The 19,328-nt window shown below is 55.0% G+C and overlaps 7 protein-coding genes across 7 annotated transcripts; 5 read left to right on the forward strand and 2 right to left on the reverse strand.

Annotated features, from left to right (window-relative positions):
* Nucleotides 1–6,166: 6,166 nt before the first annotated feature.
* Nucleotides 6,167–8,141, forward strand: PG986_006270 (potassium voltage-dependent transporter; the record flags this gene model as incomplete). Its single annotated transcript, XM_066842492.1, has 4 exons — nt 6,167–6,185; nt 6,240–6,536; nt 6,593–7,328; nt 7,385–8,141. 4 exons carry the CDS (start codon nt 6,167–6,169, stop codon nt 8,139–8,141), a joined length of 1,809 nt encoding a protein of 602 aa, XP_066702354.1.
* Nucleotides 8,142–8,955: 814 nt separating this feature from the next.
* Nucleotides 8,956–10,046, forward strand: PG986_006271 (yip1 domain-containing protein; the record flags this gene model as incomplete). Its single annotated transcript, XM_066842493.1, has 3 exons — nt 8,956–9,025; nt 9,104–9,704; nt 9,797–10,046. The coding sequence occupies 3 exons, from the start codon at nt 8,956–8,958 to the stop codon at nt 10,044–10,046; spliced, it is 921 nt and encodes a 306-aa protein (XP_066702355.1).
* A 443-nt stretch (nt 10,047–10,489) lies between these two features.
* PG986_006272 (atp-dependent rna helicase dbp4 protein) lies at nt 10,490–14,039 on the reverse strand (the record flags this gene model as incomplete). Its single annotated transcript, XM_066842494.1, has 5 exons — nt 10,490–11,252; nt 11,320–11,605; nt 11,658–12,367; nt 12,421–13,073; nt 14,001–14,039. The coding sequence occupies 5 exons, from the start codon at nt 14,037–14,039 to the stop codon at nt 10,490–10,492; spliced, it is 2,451 nt and encodes an 816-aa protein (XP_066702356.1).
* A 267-nt stretch (nt 14,040–14,306) lies between these two features.
* On the forward strand, nt 14,307–15,065 carry PG986_006273 (Hydrolase tropI; the record flags this gene model as incomplete). The annotated part of the gene is made up of 1 exon (XM_066842495.1): nt 14,307–15,065. The coding sequence occupies one exon, from the start codon at nt 14,307–14,309 to the stop codon at nt 15,063–15,065; it is 759 nt and encodes a 252-aa protein (XP_066702357.1).
* Nucleotides 15,066–15,254: 189 nt separating this feature from the next.
* Nucleotides 15,255–16,280, reverse strand: PG986_006274 (proline rich protein 5MeD; the record flags this gene model as incomplete). Its single annotated transcript, XM_066842496.1, has 1 exon — nt 15,255–16,280. The coding sequence occupies one exon, from the start codon at nt 16,278–16,280 to the stop codon at nt 15,255–15,257; it is 1,026 nt and encodes a 341-aa protein (XP_066702358.1).
* Nucleotides 16,281–16,309: 29 nt separating this feature from the next.
* Nucleotides 16,310–17,241, forward strand: PG986_006275 (uncharacterized protein; the record flags this gene model as incomplete). Its single annotated transcript, XM_066842497.1, has 2 exons — nt 16,310–16,326; nt 16,506–17,241. 2 exons carry the CDS (start codon nt 16,310–16,312, stop codon nt 17,239–17,241), a joined length of 753 nt encoding a protein of 250 aa, XP_066702359.1.
* Nucleotides 17,242–18,087: 846 nt separating this feature from the next.
* PG986_006276 (uncharacterized protein) lies at nt 18,088–18,384 on the forward strand (the record flags this gene model as incomplete). The annotated part of the gene is made up of 2 exons (XM_066842498.1): nt 18,088–18,115; nt 18,209–18,384. 2 exons carry the CDS (start codon nt 18,088–18,090, stop codon nt 18,382–18,384), a joined length of 204 nt encoding a protein of 67 aa, XP_066702360.1.
* Between the last annotated feature and the right edge of the window lie 944 nt (nt 18,385–19,328).

Genomic DNA, 19,328 nt, shown 5'->3' on the forward strand with positions numbered 1-19,328 from the left:
TGAGCAAGCTGTCTCTTGATACACGTAGCGAACATTGCACCATGCACGACCGTGTTCCCTATGTCAGCCTTTGAAGGGATGGCGCGTAGGTGCAGGTTGTCTGGCCTGGGTGCCTGTAGGCGCAAGCACCCCGGTCCTCTCGGAGGGCCATTTACACATCTTTCGAGGATGTGGCTTGACAGGCTTTGATTCTTGGTGCTTGCATAAGGCGCAGGTACGTGCGCGGAATCGGATGCTCGATGTATGAGATCAAGGCACGACGAGGCTGCGTACACCAAGTATAACCAAATCCCAACATGGGCCAGTATCATCGTGTTCGGGATCCTCATTTCGGCCTAGAGCCGGACTATCCGGTTCCCGGTGTTACGCGATAGGAAACGCGGAGATGCCTTGCGACACGGAGCTCTCGAAAGGTGCAGAGGGATGGACGCAACAACATACACCCTCACACCCATACCTACGCAGGCATACGCACATGGTCAGCGATTACCTACCTACCTTGATCTATCGCACACCTCTGAACTGGGCAAGGCTGTCTGTCCATCTGCTGTGGCTTGTAGGCAAATGTGCGCGCGCGCCGGGCCCCGGCAATGTCACCGAAGAACCTTAATCTTTTCCCCGGAACGCTCTACAGGGGTTTGATAATGGGACATGGGTTGGTGCGTGCCTGGCCCTCCCAGGGCGTGGAACTCTTGTCCTGACCTTAGGGCCGAGCCTCGCTAGCTGCGGGAGGGGGTTCCAGATAAGGCATCGACTTCGCGGGAGAAATAGAAGTAATTAATCAGCGGGCGGATGGTCGACCAGAATGAACCCCTTGTCGGTCATGTATGGGCTTGATGGGCAATTTGAACCATCCACCGACATTTCGTAACAGAACCGCTCTTTTGGGCGTTCGCGGTGAAGTATGTACATAGCTGAACATGCGCAGCCGCCGCATCCCCATGATGTGTAACAGGGACGACGGCGGAGGGAGGGTTGCACGGCTGCTCCCCCCCCAGTACCGTAGGTGAGTAGCGGCGAAGGATCACGACGCCCGTTCGCTGTAGTCAGAGGCACAGTTGGAAATGATCGCCGTGCAGCAACCTGGGAACCTGGGCGTTCTTCGAATCCCTGGCACCGGGGACCGTCAACTGTGCTTCTCCGGCGCCAGGGTCGGTGCTACTAATGATGATTTCTGGGAACTCTGCGCAGCTCCAATTCATATGCGTCGTGGACGATGGGTTGCCGTATCATGCCGGCGTCCAACTTGAGGTTGAATAAGAGTATGGGTTTTGTATGGCCAGCCAGTACGCAGCCGAGTGAAACAATGTTGTGCAGCGGTACACAGGTCGAAACAGTGATAGCGTGGAAAGTGACAGAATCCCTCGGCCAATCAGCGGTGCACGATGGCCGGCATTTCCCCGTGCCCTGTCAATCGATGGACAGGATATCATGTCCACTTGCGAGCAGGACATTCTCTGCCCCCCCCATGATGCCTCATCCCTCGTCAGCCACACAACGCGCATACTACGTTGCAGGCATATCTTTTGTCCTCCTTGTCAGGTAGTAAAAAATCATCGTTTTAGTGGCCTGGATACAGGTGGCGGAAGAGCAATACCTCTTATTTTAGACTGTGACCAGAGCGATAACTAACTTTGGTACTCGACAAGGAAGCCTAAACTTACCCCTAAGACGTGGTACAGCCAATAATACCCCTGCTTTCTAGCTTGACAAGGCACCGCAAGAAGTGGTTAGAGACAGCTGCAAGCGGCACGCCGGTGCCAATTGCCTGCAGGGCTAGCAGCGCTGCTCTCACCCATACTAAACACCCAGCGTCTCCGTTATATCGATCACAATAACTGCTTCACCGAGCTGCGCGCTGGAAGCTGGGCCTGCCAAACATGGCAAATGACCACAATCAAGCGGCGAGCAGGCATTCTCTCAGGGTTGGCAATGGGCGATCCAGCCTCCCCATGCCAGTTGGCAAGCATCTGACGATACCGTACAGAATCAGGAAACCTGGATTTTGTATTCGACCATTTCGACCTCACATCAAAAAATAAGATTTCGTGACTGGTAAAATGATTGATTACCGGTCCGTAACATTATTCTGGACGGAACCGTTGCAGTGTTATCATAATGTTTAATTGCGAGTTGTGCTCAGCCCGAATGGATTCCCGCTATGGAGCCCATACTGGCCCGAACCTGTGCCGAGTCGTCACTATCAGACAGGCACTTGCCATGGTCACGATTGCGAAATCGTGAAATCCGAGGTCGACCTCGTTATGTAATAGGTTGATGAGCTTGAGAGTCCGGGACCGAGAGGCCTGTCAGGCACGCAGGGTGCATGGGTTGGGGAGTGAGAACGATATCCACTCCGTTGTGGGAGCGTGGACGAGAGAGAGCCCGTTGAATTCGTCATTGCGAGCTCCAATCGCAATGGTACATCTTATTTCGAACATTTGCAGCAATTACCACATACTTCATACAACGCTTGTTCCTGTACGCATTAGTACGGTGCTCCCATCTATGGTACAGTGCTACACGCGAGGTGGGTGACAGCCAGGGAGTTGAGGAGATGTTTGGACTTGGAATGCTCGTAGAGTCCGCATATGTCAGCATGTATCTCGGTGGTTCGGCTTCTGGCCGTCACTCGCACGAGTCAGGCCTAGCTATCAAAAAACAAAACGGCCGCGCAGTTTGGCATCCACACTAGTAGCTGTCCGTCGTCAGAGTTGACGGGTGAAAGAAATAGGAAATTGCATCTTGCTGTGCTGTGGCTTTTGCCTGATACAATTCCAATACCGTATGTCGCGTGATGATAATACATTGGCCGGAGAGCACCCCAGCTCGTCTTCAGTTTATTTGTCCCAATAGCTTGGTGCCCAAGCACTGCAGCCGGGAAGCTGGAGAGCTACATCAAGCTTGAGTACGTACGTACCTACTTACACATTTGATACCTAACTTAATCCAGAAGCAGTAGGCAAGTGCACTGCACTCGCGGAACCTTATGCCACACTTCCTCACGCTCATCCCAGACGTTGATCCCGAAAACCTGGTTCGCCATTTGAACAGAATGGGCCTTTTGCTTGGGAACTCGAAATTCCCATGTTGTGTGCCACCCCTGCTCGGGGAGGGTGGTGGGTGGTGCTGACCCAGGGCCGCAAAAGGGAAAATGGTCCGCCGAACCCTGGTCGATTCGCAAGCTCTGCCCAAAGAGTTCAAAGGTCCGTTTGCTGATATCATGGCGACTGGAACCACTATGGGGACCCGGCATTATGATGATCCCACCTGCGCAAGCATCGGACAAATGAAATCGTGCGGGATGCGCTCCGTTCGTCGCAAGTTCAGAGCGTTTGAAGGGAGAGTAAAACAACCCGAACGTCTCCAGCGAGAAGTCCAACTTGAGTCCGGATTTGTACAAACACAGCAAACGGCACGGATAAGGTACCCAGCCAGCCGCCCACTTGAGCTCGGCCGGTGCTTAACGAGTCCATTAATTGTGCTCGGCGTGTAGCACTGATGAGAATAGCTGCCTGTCCTCGTCGTATCGTAGGCACTACCTGACCAAGATGGAAGTTTGCAATCATCGTCTATCCTACTGATGATCCGTGGGCGCCAAGATAGAATGGGGTTTTGCTAGCCCTTCCGAAAAAGAAAACTAGCAGCACACGAGCACTTGTTTGCGAATATTACTCCGTACCCAACGCAAATTTACCGTTACCGTTACTGACGTTGCAGCACTATGGATGCCATCGACATTGCGCCTGCTGTTTCCACTTTGGCACTGCCAATCCTCGGAAGGACCACCAGTTCATGTCACGGCCGACGCAATCCCGGGCCTCTTCACCACCCGTCTCCAGGGCCCGTAAACTCTATAGCGGAACAGGAGAACGCCTTTTCCCACTCTCTGCTCCTCTGACAGCTTGCATCTGCACACAGATGCCATGCCAAGGGGGGAGAATATGTAAGCAAGTGGATTTCAACGTACGATGGATTCAATGGGAACAGTCTATGCCTCGAGCAGCGTTTGCTGCACTGTGTGTGTGTGTGTGTGTGTGTGTGTCGACTAGTCGACTTTGCCGATTCCGCTTCCAATGCCGATACATAGGGGCCCTCTCTACTTTTTTCTGGATCGAGTCTCGAGTCTCGACTCTTTTTCGACATTGCCTGGTGGGCCGAAGAAGTCCGTGACACCAAGACACCTGGTGTCTAGACTGGCTCCTGGACGGCAGGTAGGGAGGGTACTGTACATATGGCCTTCCCATATCAGATTGGGTAAATAATGGCCTCTTCTCTCAACGTGGGTACTGCTTACGAACTCCCCGGTTTCTCTTTTTCACTTCCACCTCTCTTGCATATGGTGATGCCATGTATGTAGATACATACAAGTAGATAGATGGATTGGACTGAGGCGAGCTCTAGGTCTGCATCCGCTGACATCACCGCGCCGTACCGTTATTGGGCACACATACGTACGTACTGTTCCTGGGATTGCCTCTAGTCTTTTAGGCAACCCGCTGCCGCCCCCGTCTCTTCGAACAAGCCACGGGGTTCAAGAATAAGTAACGTTGGCTAGGTGGATGGAGGGACCCTGGGAAGGGGACTACTTGGAGTGGGAACGGCTCCTTGGGGTAAGTACCCTACAGCAGGCCTGGGTCGGCCTACAGTACCCTAGACAGCATGAGCCTAACTAGCGTCCATGGGTTCCAACTTCCGTCAAGGGCTTGGAGCTCTGTTACCGTCCCCTGTCACCCTGTACCAGACCAGTACCGGCTGGCCCCCACCCATCCTCATCCATGCTTCCATCCATTGGCAGGCATTGGCAGGCGGGTAACGAACAGCTACTCAACTTCCTGGGCCGCACGCACGATACTTACTGTACCTAACCTACCTAGCCTTCACTGACATCTAGATCCATACCTGACCTACTTTACAATCCATGGCCGGCTCTGCAGTACCCTTTTGGCAAATAAGCTTGCAAAGCCGATTGTAGACCGGTTTAAGAGGGAAACGACGGCTCCTCGTTTCAGCTGGACCTCGCTTTCTTATATCGCCTGTCCCGGTTGCTATCTCTGTACCTCCAGTTCATGTCCAGTTGCACTTCTTCTTTGCACTCCTCCCGCCAAACGACGATTCTCGCCCGCCCGGCCTCGACTACAGGCATCTTCCCTGGAGCTGCTTTTCAAAAACGACACAGCTCCTCCACATTGAGTTCGGATTACTCAATACATAGCGTCTTCCGTCTCGCCCCTGTCCCACTATTGCTTGTCTGCTCTAGCTGACTGATTTCGGTACTTGCTGGACTCAAACGACTTTTTGTTCCACAGATCACCAACTACACAACATCTTCAACCGGTCGTTCCTACTCACGCTGGTTTCCTGTTGCTCGAATAACCTCTTTCAAGCTCACTTGTACTCATACGTCCGCCGTGCCAGTGTCAGAGCTCCAGGCGCCTGCACTTACTAGTTCAGCCCACGACGCCCTGATTTCTCGTATTGCCAGCCCGCTTTCTTCAAGCTCCTCAGATTCGACGGATTACCGCCCGTCTTTGGTATCTCCCGCCTCCTTCACCGCGTTCTGCAGCGAGCCGAGCAGCCCATTGGTGCTGTGATACCCACGAAACGACTCGCTGGTTATCTGTGTAACGTCCACGGAAAACTCCATAGTCGAACCCCCAAGTGCACCCTGCAGACTGCCGCGCATCCAAATTTCCCACGGCCACCACCAGATACCACACAGTCTGGCCCGTGGAAACCTCGTGAGACGCCTTTCTCCACCCGGCAACGACAGCGGGATATATGTAACACAGTACTTGGCTATCCAGAGACAAATCTCGTTGGCTCGCACGCTCAAAGCTTCCCTCTTGGTCCTGCTGGACTATCCATATCCAAGCTGGGACTGATGTGCTTCTGGTCCCCAAGGCCGTCAGTTCAGGGACCTTACTAGAGGAAGCTCCCGGAACTCCAAAACCGAACCTCAGACTGAAGTATCGACGCTCCCCGAGAAGCCGCCCTGTGTCGAAGGGACTGTTGCGAACTTTGTTGGAGTGGTGTACAACAAGTAGAACAATATCGCCAACAACCGTTACCCAGTGAAGAGAAAATCGCCCAGCGAGCAGCCTCGATGGAGCATACGTTTATGACCATTCACAGTCAGTACAACCAGTCGGATTGTTGACCCTCTATGAACTCCGCCTTAGATGGTGTGCGCAATCTTAGAACGCTAAGCTAATGACCTGGACCGCCCAAACAAATAGACCTCTCTCGAGATGCCAATGTTTTATTCGCATCAGACTCCATTGCAGACATTCTAGGATACCAACCTCAAGAGATCCTTGGCAAATCCTCGTTCGACTACTTTCACCCCGATGAGGTGCCCTTTGCGCGCTCGGTACACAGCCGAGGAGTGCTACTAGATAAGGCGGCGGTTCTTCACTACCTTCGTGTCCAGAACCGGGATGGTCAATGGGTTAGCTGTGAATGCTGCTTCACTGTCGTCCACGATGTCCTCGTGGCCTGTACGAGTATCTACAGGAGAGGAGAAAAGAGTGAACGTAAGTCGAACGTTCTCCACCAGCTGATATGTAAAGTACTTTCTAACCTATCTTAGGGCGGGCAATTGAGGCGCCACAGGTCCGCCGCTTGTTCTCGAGCTCGCCAAGGGACCCGCGTTATCATATGCTGGAACACCTGTCGCCCAAATTCAAGATGCCGCCGATGGAGCGAGAGCCGCGGGCTGCATTGATCCTGAATCGATTCACGCAGACTCTCACAGTCATGTTTGCCACCAATGCCGTGTCCTCCATCCTCGGGGTGAGCCCTGATGAAATCAAGGGGAAGAGCTTCTACGAATGCATCGATCAAAATTGCTGGGCAGATGCAATTAACTGTTTAGAGAGCGCCAAAGCGAACGACTCGATCGCCTATCTTCGGTTTTGGTATCGAGACCCACGCAGGGAGGAAGACTTTGACGACGAGGCGTCGGACTCGGACGACAGTAGCGATTCTGATGGTGGCGCGCAACTCGGGGCAAGTCAGAGTCCAATGGATGTTGACCAGACACCTCAAGCAGAACCCCATATCAAGGAGGAGCCATCGAGCCCGGAACCATCGAAGGCGGAAATCCTCCAATCCATCCATTCGCACCCGTCAGCTTCTTCGACTGCTGGTTCTTCGTCGATGGCCGAGTCCCAGAGTCGTCAGACTCACATAACTGTCCCGACACCAGGTTCTGCCGCGGCCGATGGCCACCGTGGACCTGGGAACCAGCAACCAGCGCAACCACCGCGAGCGCCCCCTCGAAACGCCAACCGACGTCGCCGGAACGAACCGATCCCCACCTTCGAGTTAGAGGCGGTGGTCTCTTGTACCTCGGACGGTCTCGTCGTGATTCTTCGCAAAGCCCGGCCAATGATGCCTGCACTTCACCCCCTCTACTACCGCTGGAGTACCAAAATGGCTTCTTCGCGGCGCCCTGGGGCGCCCGACCGATCAACCCGCAGTACCCTCCGGAACAGATTTACCAGTTCAGGCCGCCGCTGTTGCCACAATACATGCCTGTACAGGAGCACGTCAAACAGGTTGGCGGCCATCCTACGAATGATCTGATGAGCTCCATCCGCGACGTGGCTGTATTTGCTTGGGCGTTAGTGGGCATCAACGGCACCCTCGCTGCGCATAGTCGAGGCGTGCCGCAGGGAGAGGCGCAACCACCCGATGGTATCCCGATCTGGGATCCCACCGCGCCAAAGTCGCAGTACAACGGACCGGAAAACCAAGCGGCAGTTCGTTGGGCGCGCATGGATGGCTATCCTCATGGTGCGGCAGCTTCGTCATTGTCGACGCACTTCAGCCGAATAAGCAATGGGATATCGCAGGTCTACGGGGGTCGGTCAAGCTACACCCAGACGGTGGGCTATTCGTCATACACACATGAGCCGGCTCCTTCATGGTCGTCATCTGGGCCCATGCCATATGCTCCTCAGTCCCAGGAGCCATGGGCCGATGCGGCTGCGCGATATGCGCAGCAGCAACAGCCGCCGTCGCCGCCGCCGCCGCCGCACCACCACCTCCCACAACACGGCGACATGCCGACAACACAGCCGGCGAGTTCGGGGGATAGTCCTCCCCCGGCGTACTCTTACAGATGGCCCCAGTGATTTAATTTCATTGTACAACCTGTTGCGACTTTGCAAAAAGCCAGCTAAATTACTTATTAATGATAGTTACGATAGGAATAACTATAGAAAAGAAGGATGGATATGGAATTTGGGGTTACTTTCGACACAGGGCAGCAGCACTCTTTGCACAGATGTAACTTCAAAGGGAAAAAGCGCGCGAGAAGAAGATCTTGGATAGTCAATAGGCGCCATTGGGGATGTTGTACGTCGGTTTATTCAAGCCGACGATTACGGACATTGGCTCTTTGATCCCCAGAGACGATCTTCTACTGGCACGTATGGCAATTGGTGTTGGAGGGCGTCTAGATACCCTAGTGTTTATCAAAAGGAAAAAGAGTTTACATGTATAAAGCAAAAGTGCCAGAATATATCTTGAGTATTGACTGCACATTGAGCCCATGCAAATTAGTGATGTAGCACTACGAAGTTCAACATTGAATGTCTGATTCTTAGCTAAGGGGTGCAGGGTACGTACCTTTTGCAGGTACCTGAACGTAGCTGTCGCATCACAACTTAAGGAGCTTGGACCATGCCGATCCTGGCTAGCTGCGTCAACCTCCAAACGAGGCAACGTGACAAGTTGCGAGGCCAAGTACGATTCTCAACGTCTACATTCAATCAACCCAAGCGACGCGACACTAGTTTGCTGAGAAAATTCATTTGCAGAACTCTTCACGCTTTGTAGTGTGAATTGACCCCTCTCATACAATCAGGGCCAACAGCACTCTGCGCCCATTGGACACCTGATCCTACAACCCCCAAAGACAGCAAACGTCCTGCGGAATTGCCCACGATGGCTTCAACGTCGAATCACCAATACCAGAACCCCGAGATCGAGGACGATCTGATCGACCCGGATGATGGTAAATTCCGCCCTACGACTTACTCTTTCAGAAGCATGCAATGAACCACTAGCTAACTCGCTTCCCTTCTTGCTACAGCCGACCTCAACGACTTCGACGACCCTCTGGCCCGCAACGAGTCCCGCCAGCCCCTGACCGGCAACATCGGCACCTCGTCCTCGTCGGCGGGCGGCCGCCCCCTGAACGAGCAGAGCTGGACATCGCGGATCGGCGGCGAGGACCGCAGCGCGCCCGTCAACACGATCGACGAGACGGTCTGGGAGACGCTGCGGCGCGACCTGCTGGCCGTCTGGTCCAAGATGCGCGAGGTCCTGTACCCGAAATACCTCTTCGGCGGCACCATGTTCGACTACCAGACGGGCGGCTCCGAGGGCGGCGGGTTCCGGAGCGTCTACGCCAACCTGCGGGGCGCGGGCCTCTCGGGCGCCCGCGAGGAGCTCGCGGGGCTTGCGGGGAGGGTCATGGATCCCGAGGCGCTGCTGAACCAGAGCAATATGAGTCCCGGCCTGCGCGACTGGGATATGTGGGGGCCCCTCATATTCTGCTTGCTGCTCAGTTTGTTGTTGAGCTTCCGCGCCAAGGACGATCAGAAGGACGTCGTGTTCAGTGGTGTCTTTGCCATGGTCTGGATTGGTGAGGCCGTTGTCACGTTGCAAATCAAGCTGCTGGGCGGTAACATGTGAGTAGCACCCCTACGTCCCTATGCGCTTCGATGAGAGAAAAACACAGCAGCCCTGGATTGTTACTAATACCGTCGTTTTACCAATCTAGATCCTTCGCGCAAAGTGTCTGCATCATCGGCTACACCCTCTTCCCGCTCGTCATCGCCGCCCTGCTCTCCGCCCTCGCAATTCCCGTCGTGGTACGCATACCCGTCTACATCGTGCTGATCGCGTGGTCGCTAGCGGCCGGCGTCAGTATCCTCGGCGGCAGCGGCGTCGTCAAGAACCGAGTCGGCATCGCGGTTTACCCCTTATTCGTCTTCTATCTGGGACTCGGCTGCCTCTGCTTCATCAGCTAGAGAAGTAGAGGAAAAGATGAAGAAGGGATTACAGCACAAGGCGAGACAAATGGACAGGGACGGATTTGAACGTCACAAGGAAGTTCAAGGGAGCGCAAGAGTCCGCTTACATTACGATGATTGCATGGATGGCGCCGAATTGTCTGAATAAAACGAGTCTGTATTTCTAGATTATTACCACAGGTGTGTGTACCAACCAGGGACCCGGCTTAACGCGGGAAATTAACCCAGAATTGCGATTTCTTCTTACAACAACTTTTTATCCTTGCCAACAATAGGGGAATGATCAGGGACGATCCAAACTGGCCGACTCCAATGACATGAGAGATCATGAATACGTAGCATAGTCGAGACAGCTGATTCTTTCAGATTCATGACACCAACTAACTACACGTGTACACGGATGGGTATTAACATAATCGCGTCTAACAGCCACCACACAACTAATCATCAAGCAGGCCAGCCGCCAGGGCCTCGTAGTCTTCGAGGGTATCCGGCGCCTCCGAGACCTCAATGACCTTGCCGCGCTTCTTCTTGCGGGCCACCTCCGCCTCGTCCTCGGACTCATCCTGGAACCACTTCTTGGCCTTCTTCTTGGGGGGTTCAGCATCGTCGTCGCCATCGCCATCCCCACCAGCAACCGGCAACGAGCGCAAGAAATCGAGCGCATCCTCCGCATCCTCCGAAGTACCGAACTGTGCGCCTCCCTTCTTGTCCGCCGGCACCTCGCCCGCCAGCTCCGCGCGCTCCCGCTCCTTGCGCTTCATCTTCTTCTCCTGCCGGCGCGCCTTGGCGGCCGCCTTGTCGTCGTCGTCGACCTCGCGGACCTTGTCCTTCTCCTCGTCGACGAAGCGGCGTCGCTGCGCCTCGGCGTCGCCGCCCTGGCGGAAGTCGTCCTCGTCGCCGAGCTCGTACAGCGAGTGCGCCTGGCCCTCGTCGTCGAAGACGGTCTTGGTGCCCTTGCCCATGAACTTGAGCATCTTCTTCTTGCTCTGGATCAGCTTCTCGCGCCGCTTCGAGTCGATGACGAGCTCCTGCCCGCCGTGCACCGTGATGACCTTGCCGCGGACGCCGTCGTCGGCGTTCTTGGGCGCCACAGCTTCCACGTCGTCGTCGTCCAGTTGGCGCTTGACGGGGAAGAACTCGTCGTCGGACGCCTCTTCTGGTCGGAGGTTCTGGTAATGCGATGACAGAACGTCTTGGTTTCTGCCAGGGTTTGTGGTCAGTATCGATTCCTAGAGCATATAGGGGTTTCGCTGTGCGTGTAACTTACTGTCGCTCGAACATCTTGTCGTATTTTGTGCGCACTTCCTTCTTGTCCTTCGGCCTGGCCGCAGCTCCGTCCAGTTCGTCTTCCGAGCCACTCGATATCTCGGCTCTTGAACGGTTCTTCAACTTTCGGACGTCCTCGGGTCTCGGCATCTTGACCTGAGGCATCTGCGGCAGACCTAAACTTTTAGAGAACCCCTCTAGATCCAAAGCACGCAGGTCGAAGACGTTCTTGTCCTTCTGCAGACTGATGGACCGAGTATAACTGATAAATGCCTTCTGCGCAAGATCTTGGGCGTGTTAGTTAATGCGTTACAGTGCGAGATGATGAGAGGTACTCACATTTCAGTTCCGTCGAGTGGAACACTTGGTCCTGGATCTTGGCCATGATATCGGTCTTCTTGCCCTCCTTAACCGAGATCTTCACGATAGGGATCCTCTTCGACTCGAACCTCTCCATCATACCCTCTTCTTCACTTGGGTCAAGGAAAAGGACGGCCTTTCCTAGCTTTTCGTTTCGTGCAGTCCTGCCGACACGGTGGATATAGGTATCGACGTCTTCCGGAGCATCGATCTGCACAACCCAATCGACTGAGGGGAAATCGACTCCTCGCGCGCAGACATCGGTAGTAATCAGACAAGAATGCTCGGCCCGGAGGAACCTGCGGTTGATCTCCAAGCGGGCAAGCTGTTTCTGCTTGCCGTGCAGGTGAAGCAGCGGAATACCCGGTTGCATATGGCGGAAAGATTCGTAGATAAATCGGACTTGCTTTCCACTCGAGGCAAACACAATAGTTTTCGTTTTGACATTGCTCCTGATGAAGCCCCATAACGTGTTCAGCTTTTCGGGCAGCGGGACGACCAGATAGTGCTGGGACAGGCCAACGGGGGTAGCGGAGGCGGCCGCTTCGTGGACCGAAATATACTCGGGGTCTTTGAGTGATAGTCGGGCCAGATCCGAGACTCGTTTACTCTGGGTCGCGGAGAATAGCAGCGTCTGTCGCTCCTTTGGCAAGTGTTCCACCAAGGCATCCAAAGCCGTTTGGAAGCCCCTAATCGAAAGGTTAGCCCCGCAAATGAAATCGGTAGAGGTCGGGCAACGTACAAGTCAAGCGTCCTATCGGCCTCGTCCAGAACCAGAATCTGGAGATTTGTCACATCCAGGCCGGCGGTCTGGTCCAAGTGTTGCAGCATGCGTCCAGGCGTGCACACCAGGATGTTCATGCGCTCGAGCCGCTCTGCCTCTTCCTTTAGGTTCTTTCCACCTATTACCAGGCCGGCGGAAAAGCCGTGGTACCTTCCAATCTTCCTGAGGACTTCGAAAATCTGCACAGCCAGCTCTCGCGTGGGAGATATGATGAGGGCGCCGAGGCCATCGAGCGAGGTCCACTGGGCTCTGTAAAGTTTCTCCAACACGGGTGTCAGGAAGGCCAGGGTCTTTCCAGATCCGGTCTTGGCGGCACCCAGAATATCCAAGCCCTTGAGGGCCAAGGGGATCGCCTTCTTTTGGATATCGGTCAGGTTCGTGAAGTGGGAGGCGTCGAGACCTTTCGCGGTTTCGCTGGACAGCGGGAGAGCGGAGAATTTGTCGTAGTCGGCCGTTTTGGGGTCGAGCTCGTCTACTCGCAACTGCAGAGCTGCCAGGCTCTCTTGCTCTCGCTTGCGCTTCAGTGTCTTGGATTCGGTCTTGCTCATCGGCTTGGCTTCGGCTTTGCCGCCCTGCTTCGCCTTCTGCGGCTTCTGCGGCTTCTGCGACTTCTGCGGGCGAACCGCCAGATTCGTTTGGGGGGCATTGTGACAGAATTCGGTTTGGACAACCGGTTGCCGGATCGGCGTACGTCCACGGTCTAAACAACTGATCGGTTCAGTGTCGGCGCACTGATTTGGCGGTGGGGATGGGCAGGGCGAGGAGTGTGAACGACAAAGTATCGTCGGATTTTCCGTCGCTGGTCTTCGGATGGAACTGCGAATTGCGCTGCGATGGAAGATAGCCACGGGAATTTTTTGAGTGGGGCGACGTTTCTGCCATCCTCTGTGGGTCAAATGTTTTCTAGCGGTTCGAGTACATCGGTATAGCGCATTCACCGCCTTTGCTCAGGCCTTACATAACCAATTGCCAGGCACTTCAACGGGATAAAGTTGATTCTGTACACTGTAGATCGCCGGGCTGTGCAACCAAATCTCAGGGCGGCATACCTCCTGACATATCCTTGTTCTACCAAAGATCGCATGGCATGGCCCAGGAAGTCAGCCATAGGCGTGGAACCTCTCGAATTGGAAGGCTTAGTTTCGCTACATAAAGCTCGTCGCACTGATGGTCGGCTCTGTGGGTTAAATGCACCCACCTCCATAGTCGAGTCGCCCAAGTGCCGACACGACCGTCAACCCGCTAAGATCAGGTCGCCGATCGAGCCGGCATGGAGCTAGGAGACTTGTGTCTGCAACACAACTCGTAGGTACTCATGATGACAAAAGATAGCTTCCAAAGCTGAGAGCAGGTTCCATCTCAGTCTGGTTCCCGACGGCATGGCCAATAATAATGACTCGACGGGCACCCTGGTATACCAAGACTGCCTTGAATAGTGGCTACCCGGCTTCAAGATCGCGGGTGTCGCACCTCGGACCTGCTCAGTTGTCCGGTCCGAGAGTGGATAGAAGTTGACCGAAGCCCGAATAGTCCAGGACAGCCTCGGAATCGGGGGGCTTGTAAACGTATCCCGACATGACGACACCAAGGTATACTGGTTGAGTGTCACCGGTATTAATTTATGGTCTCTATGCTCTCTTCCCGCATTGTCCAGAACTTGGCCATTGATCCTCCACAGATAACACTCCCGGCTAAAGACATACTTGAGCCAACGGTGAACTTCCCCTCAATCTGAGCACCCTTCGTATATGCTGTCCAATCGGTGCTTTTTACCGCTTACGCCTGCTTGTATATCCTCTAGTCACCAAACCACATACGTCTGAATATACACATAAACCGCCGCCATGACTTTCACCGACTGCTGCATCAAGGGCTTCGAGTGGGAAGGCATCCCCACCGGCACCGAAGCCAAGCTAGGCGACAACGACACCTACATCACCGGCAACAACCCCGACGTAGCCGTCCTGCTAGTGCACGACCTCTACGGCTGGAAGTTCCCCAACGTCCGCCTGCTGGCCGACCACTGGGCGCGCGAGGCCAACGCCACCGTCTACGTGCCCGACTTCTTCGGCGGCGAGGCCGTCGACCTCGGCCTCCTCGAGGCGCACCGCTGGGACCTGATCCGGCCCTTCATCGCCAAGAACACGCGCGAGATCCGGGAGCCCGAGATCTTCGCGTGCGGGCGCGCTTTACGCCAGGCGCCCCTGAACTACAAAAAGGTCGGCGCCGCGGGCTACTGCTTCGGCGGCTGGGCCTGCTTCCGGCTCGCGGCGAAAGAGCACGACCCGCCCCTGGTCGACTGCATCAGCGTCGGCCACCCGTCCCTGCTGACCAAGGAGGACGTCGACGGGGTCGCGGGCGCCGCCGTGCCCATCCAGGTCCTGGCGCCCGAGAAGGACCCTGCCTTCAGCCCGGAGATGAAGCTGCACACGTTCCAGAAGCTGCAGGAGCTCGGTGCCCCTTTCGACTACCAGCACTTTCCCGGGGTCGAGCATGCGTGCTTCATCCGCGGCGATACCCGGAAGGAGGGAGAGCGCGCGGCCATGGCGCGAGGCAAGAACGCCGCGGCGGATTGGTTGAAGCAGTGGCTTCAGGACGCTTGAGAAAAGGGGGTAGAGGTGCAAGGAGATTGTCGGCGCTAGACAGACATACTGCATGCATTCAGACATCTTCCACCAGACTGCAGCGAAACAAAGTGTATTGAACTACAAGTAAATGACTCAAAGAGCTCGACGCGAAATAGATAGAAATAATCGCCCTGCCTGCCTTTCCCTTATCATTGGGATCTAAAATCACACCGCCCCTGCTGTGATACACCGCGCCCCGTCGTCATTGCTAGACGCAGGCCCCTTCGATAACCCACTCGTGGGCGCCGCCGCGCCGGCCGCGAGCGGGAACCTCCAGATCTCGCCGCTGCCGGTCTCGGTACAGTACAGGAACCCGTCCGTGGCGGCGTAGAGGGCGCCCCACGCAGCCTTGCCGAGCAGGCCGCCGACGTTGGTCTTGATGGCGCCGAAGCTGCGCACCTGCGCCCAGGCCTTGGTCGTCCGGTTGAACTGCAGCAGGTACGTGTTGAACTGCAGCAGCCCGACGGCGAGCGGGTCGTCGTACGCGATGGCGTAGAGGCAGCAATTCACGTTCGCGCCCGTGAGGCTCGGGTTCGGCGCGTACGCCCAGTCCGTCAGCAGGATCGTCATGCCCGGGTTCGCCGTCCCGCTCGTCACCAACTGCCCAAACGTCGCGGACCCGGGACGCACGTCGTACTGCCACCACTGCTTCCCGCCCGCCGTGGCCCAGTAGTACCCGTTCTCGTCCACGTCGCCCGAGGTGACCGCCGTCGTCAGGCCCAGTGATGCTAGCGTCTGCGAGTCGCCGTTGGACCCGATGCGGAGCAGGTTTCCCGGGGTCGAGCCGAGCGCGGCGTACAGGTAGTTGTCCAGGGAGTTGTAACCCATGGCGTTGATGGCGGCGCCGGTGCCCACGCCCTGCCTGATGAATTCCCTGTTGCCGGTCGGGATGTTTACGCGGCTTAGGGAGTAGGCTGACCCGTTTCGCTGTACCAGGTATCCGTTCGGGTCGCAGCTGAAAGTGGGCAGAGGCGTCCGGATTATGACGGTGCCGGAGACGGTTCCACTCGGAGGGATCGTGGTTGTGGTTGCCACGAGGCCAGTGTACTGCTGCGTTGTTGTGACATAGCCTACAGACGACGTGGATGGTGCAGTACTGCTGCTTATGCTACTGCTTGCAGCAATCGATGTCGTACTTATGATTGAGCTTGACGTGCCAATGCTGGTAGATGAAACCGTAGACGTGGACATAGCAACTGAAGAGCTAGTATTCACCGTGGATGAACCCTGCGTGGCCGTACTTTGTCTCGTCGTGCCCTGCGTGGATGTACTCGGTACTGAACTTGTCTGGGTGGAAGCACCGAGACTACTTGTCGACGACGGGACACTTGATGCAACACTGCTAGAAGTGGATGACGTAAATGCCGGAGAAGAGGCTACAGACGAGGACGTCGAGATCTGAGACGGTGATGGAAGAACACTGCTGGTGGTGCTCGTGCTAACGCCAATACTACTCGTCGAAGTTGATGGCGAGGATGGCGAAGATGCAGTGGCCGTGGCCGAGCCCACCGACGACTGGGACAAGGTAGTTATCGTCGAAGTTCCCGTACTGCTTGAACCGATAGCGCTGCTTGAGCTAGGAATAGACGAGGATCCGCTCGGAGTGTTGGATGAAGAGGAGGCTGCAGATGAGGATGTCGAGATCTGCGATGAGGTTGTAACAGTGCTGCTTGCTGTACTAGTGATAACACTCGCCGATGACGATGGCGAGGATGATGGTAAGGATGGCGAAGACACAGTGGCCGTCCCGGAGCTCGTCGAAACTTGGGACGAGGTAGTTTCTGTCGATACCATTGCACTACTTGATGTGGCAACGCTGCTTGAGCTCGGAACAGACGAGGATGTGCTGAGTGTATTAGGCGAAGATATTGTCGCGCTGGGGGCGGTGGTGCCCGTAGGAATTGTCGGAGGACTTGGCATGGTTGGTGAAGCGGAGCTGGTTGTAGTTGGCGAGATTAGCGTCGAAGTCGTCGAGGATGAACCAGGGTCTGACGGAGTTAGGACACTAGAAGTGGTCGTGCTAGACTGGATGGACGAGCTCGAAGGCGACGCTGTTGGCGCGCTAGTACTTGAGTATATGGAGGCCGATGAGGCGGTGGACTCTACCGAAGATGTTGAAGGCACTCCAGTGCCGGTACTTGGCACGCTCTGACTGTTGCTGTACGGCAACGATGATTGCGCATCACTGGAAGCAACATTGCTGCTGGACGTAGAACTAGGGGTGAGAGATATACTCAGTGTGGGACTACTGGTGACGGATACGCCAGTGGAGGAAGTGATGTTAGGAGATATGCTGGACACAGAATCGCTAGTAGAGCTTGTGGTGGTGCTGCTACTGCTTGATAATGATGACTGCGTTTCGCTGGAAATAAGACTACTCGAAGTAGCGATGCTGGACGTAGAGCTATCAGCAGGAGAAGCACTTGTTGCGGAGCTAACGTCGACGGAACTGCTGCTAGGGGGACTGTCGGTAGAAGATTGTGATGTGACGGAATCGCTGGAGGAAGCGGTACTGGTAGTGCCGATTACAGAGCTGCTGGGGATGGAAGATGTGCTATCGGCAGAGCTGCTAGTTTCAGACGTTATAGGTAGACTGGATGAACTCGAAGAAGTATCCAGGTTGCTGAAGGAAGCTGTACTAATACTACTGATAAAGGAGCTGCTGCTTGTCAGCGGATTGCTGTCATCAGGGCTGCTACTAGAAGTCGTCGTGGGTGAGCTGAAGGTAGTCGATGACGTATACAAATCGCTAGAACTGGCCGACGTATCTCCCGACTCCGACGTACTCGAGACGCTGCTGGTGGGTGAAGTTGACTCTGGAATTTGGCTTGTGGTGGATACTGTCAGAGAAACCAAGCTGCTTGACGAGCTTTCCACCATCGAAACGCTTAAGCTTGATTCTGGCACAATGGCTGTGGAAGAATCAACAAGCGAAGAAGTACTTGACAGTTGATTCGAAGAAGACGTAGGACTTTCAGCGACAGAGTCCGTGGCAGACATGGAAGTGGAAAAGGAGGCCGAGCTGGGTACGCTCGTTGAAGTCGAATCTGTGACAAAAGGTTCTGACGCAGTGGTAGAGGTTGAATCAACAAGTGAGCTACTTGAAAACTGATTTGAAGATGATGTGGAACTCTCGGTGGCAGAGTCCGAGTTGGACTCGCTCGATGAGGTTGTTTCTGCGACAGAAGACGTAGACGCTGAAGACGCCGGACTCGATAAGGAAACGGAATCTGTCGCGAGCAACGAAGACGAGATCGAAGCCAATGATAGAGATAACCCAGACGTTAACGTATAAATGATGTCGCCTGATGAGGAGGTAAGAATATCCGACGTTGTTGACGAAGAGGCCACTGATGTTGATATAGAGAGGCTTGAGTCTGGACGAGTCTCAGAAATCTGCGATGTTGAAGCCGACGAGGTTGATGTGTCGAAGCTAGATGTATCAGGCGTCGAAAGACTAGAGGTTGAAATAACCTCCATCGATGGGCTGGAGGCTGTTGACGCTGCCGAGGAGATCCCAGAGCTTTCGGTTTCTGTGCTTGAACCCGAACTGGTCTCGGAAATTTGAGAGGTTGAGACCGATGATGTTGATGTTGCGAAGCTAGATGTATCGGGTGCCGAAAGAGTTGAGGTTGAAATGATTTCCACCGATGAACTGGACGCTGTTTCTGTCGATAGGGTCCCCGAGCTTTCGATTCCGGAACGAATTTCGGATGTTGAGGCCAATGAAGGGGTCGTTGCGAAACTAGATGTATCAAGTGTCGAAAGAGTAGAGGTTGGAACAACCTCCGCCGATGAGCTGGACGTTGTTGACGATGAGATCTCAGGGCTTTCGGTTCTAGTATCAGTCGCGCTGGACGTAAGACTTCCAGAACTACTGGACAGCGACTCTGGTGACTCCGTTAAAGTGGTCGTACTGCCCGAGCTCAAATGGGAACTGCTCCAGCTCTGTGTCTGGGAAATGCTGGACAGATCATTGGGCAGAGACGCACTAGAGTACAACGAGCTCGTTGAGTCGCTGCTTTGAGAAACATCCGACGTCGAGGTTGTGTCCGAGAATATTGATGAAGTAGTGACTGATGAAGAGTCCAGTGTCGCCGAGCCTGAATTGGTTTCCGAAAGTGTACCCATGGTAGACTCGCTTGCGCCCGCTGTAGCGGTGGAGATGGATGTATCCATAGAGCTAGAGATGGTGCTGTAGCCCGTCGAGTCGCTGCTGGATGTGGAAATACTGCCTGT

The sequence above is a fragment of the Apiospora aurea genome, assembly GCF_038362705.1.
Source record: "Apiospora aurea strain CBS 24483 chromosome Unknown utg000004l_segment0_segment0, whole genome shotgun sequence".
In the NCBI taxonomy this organism is placed as follows: domain Eukaryota; kingdom Fungi; phylum Ascomycota; class Sordariomycetes; order Amphisphaeriales; family Apiosporaceae; genus Apiospora; species Apiospora aurea.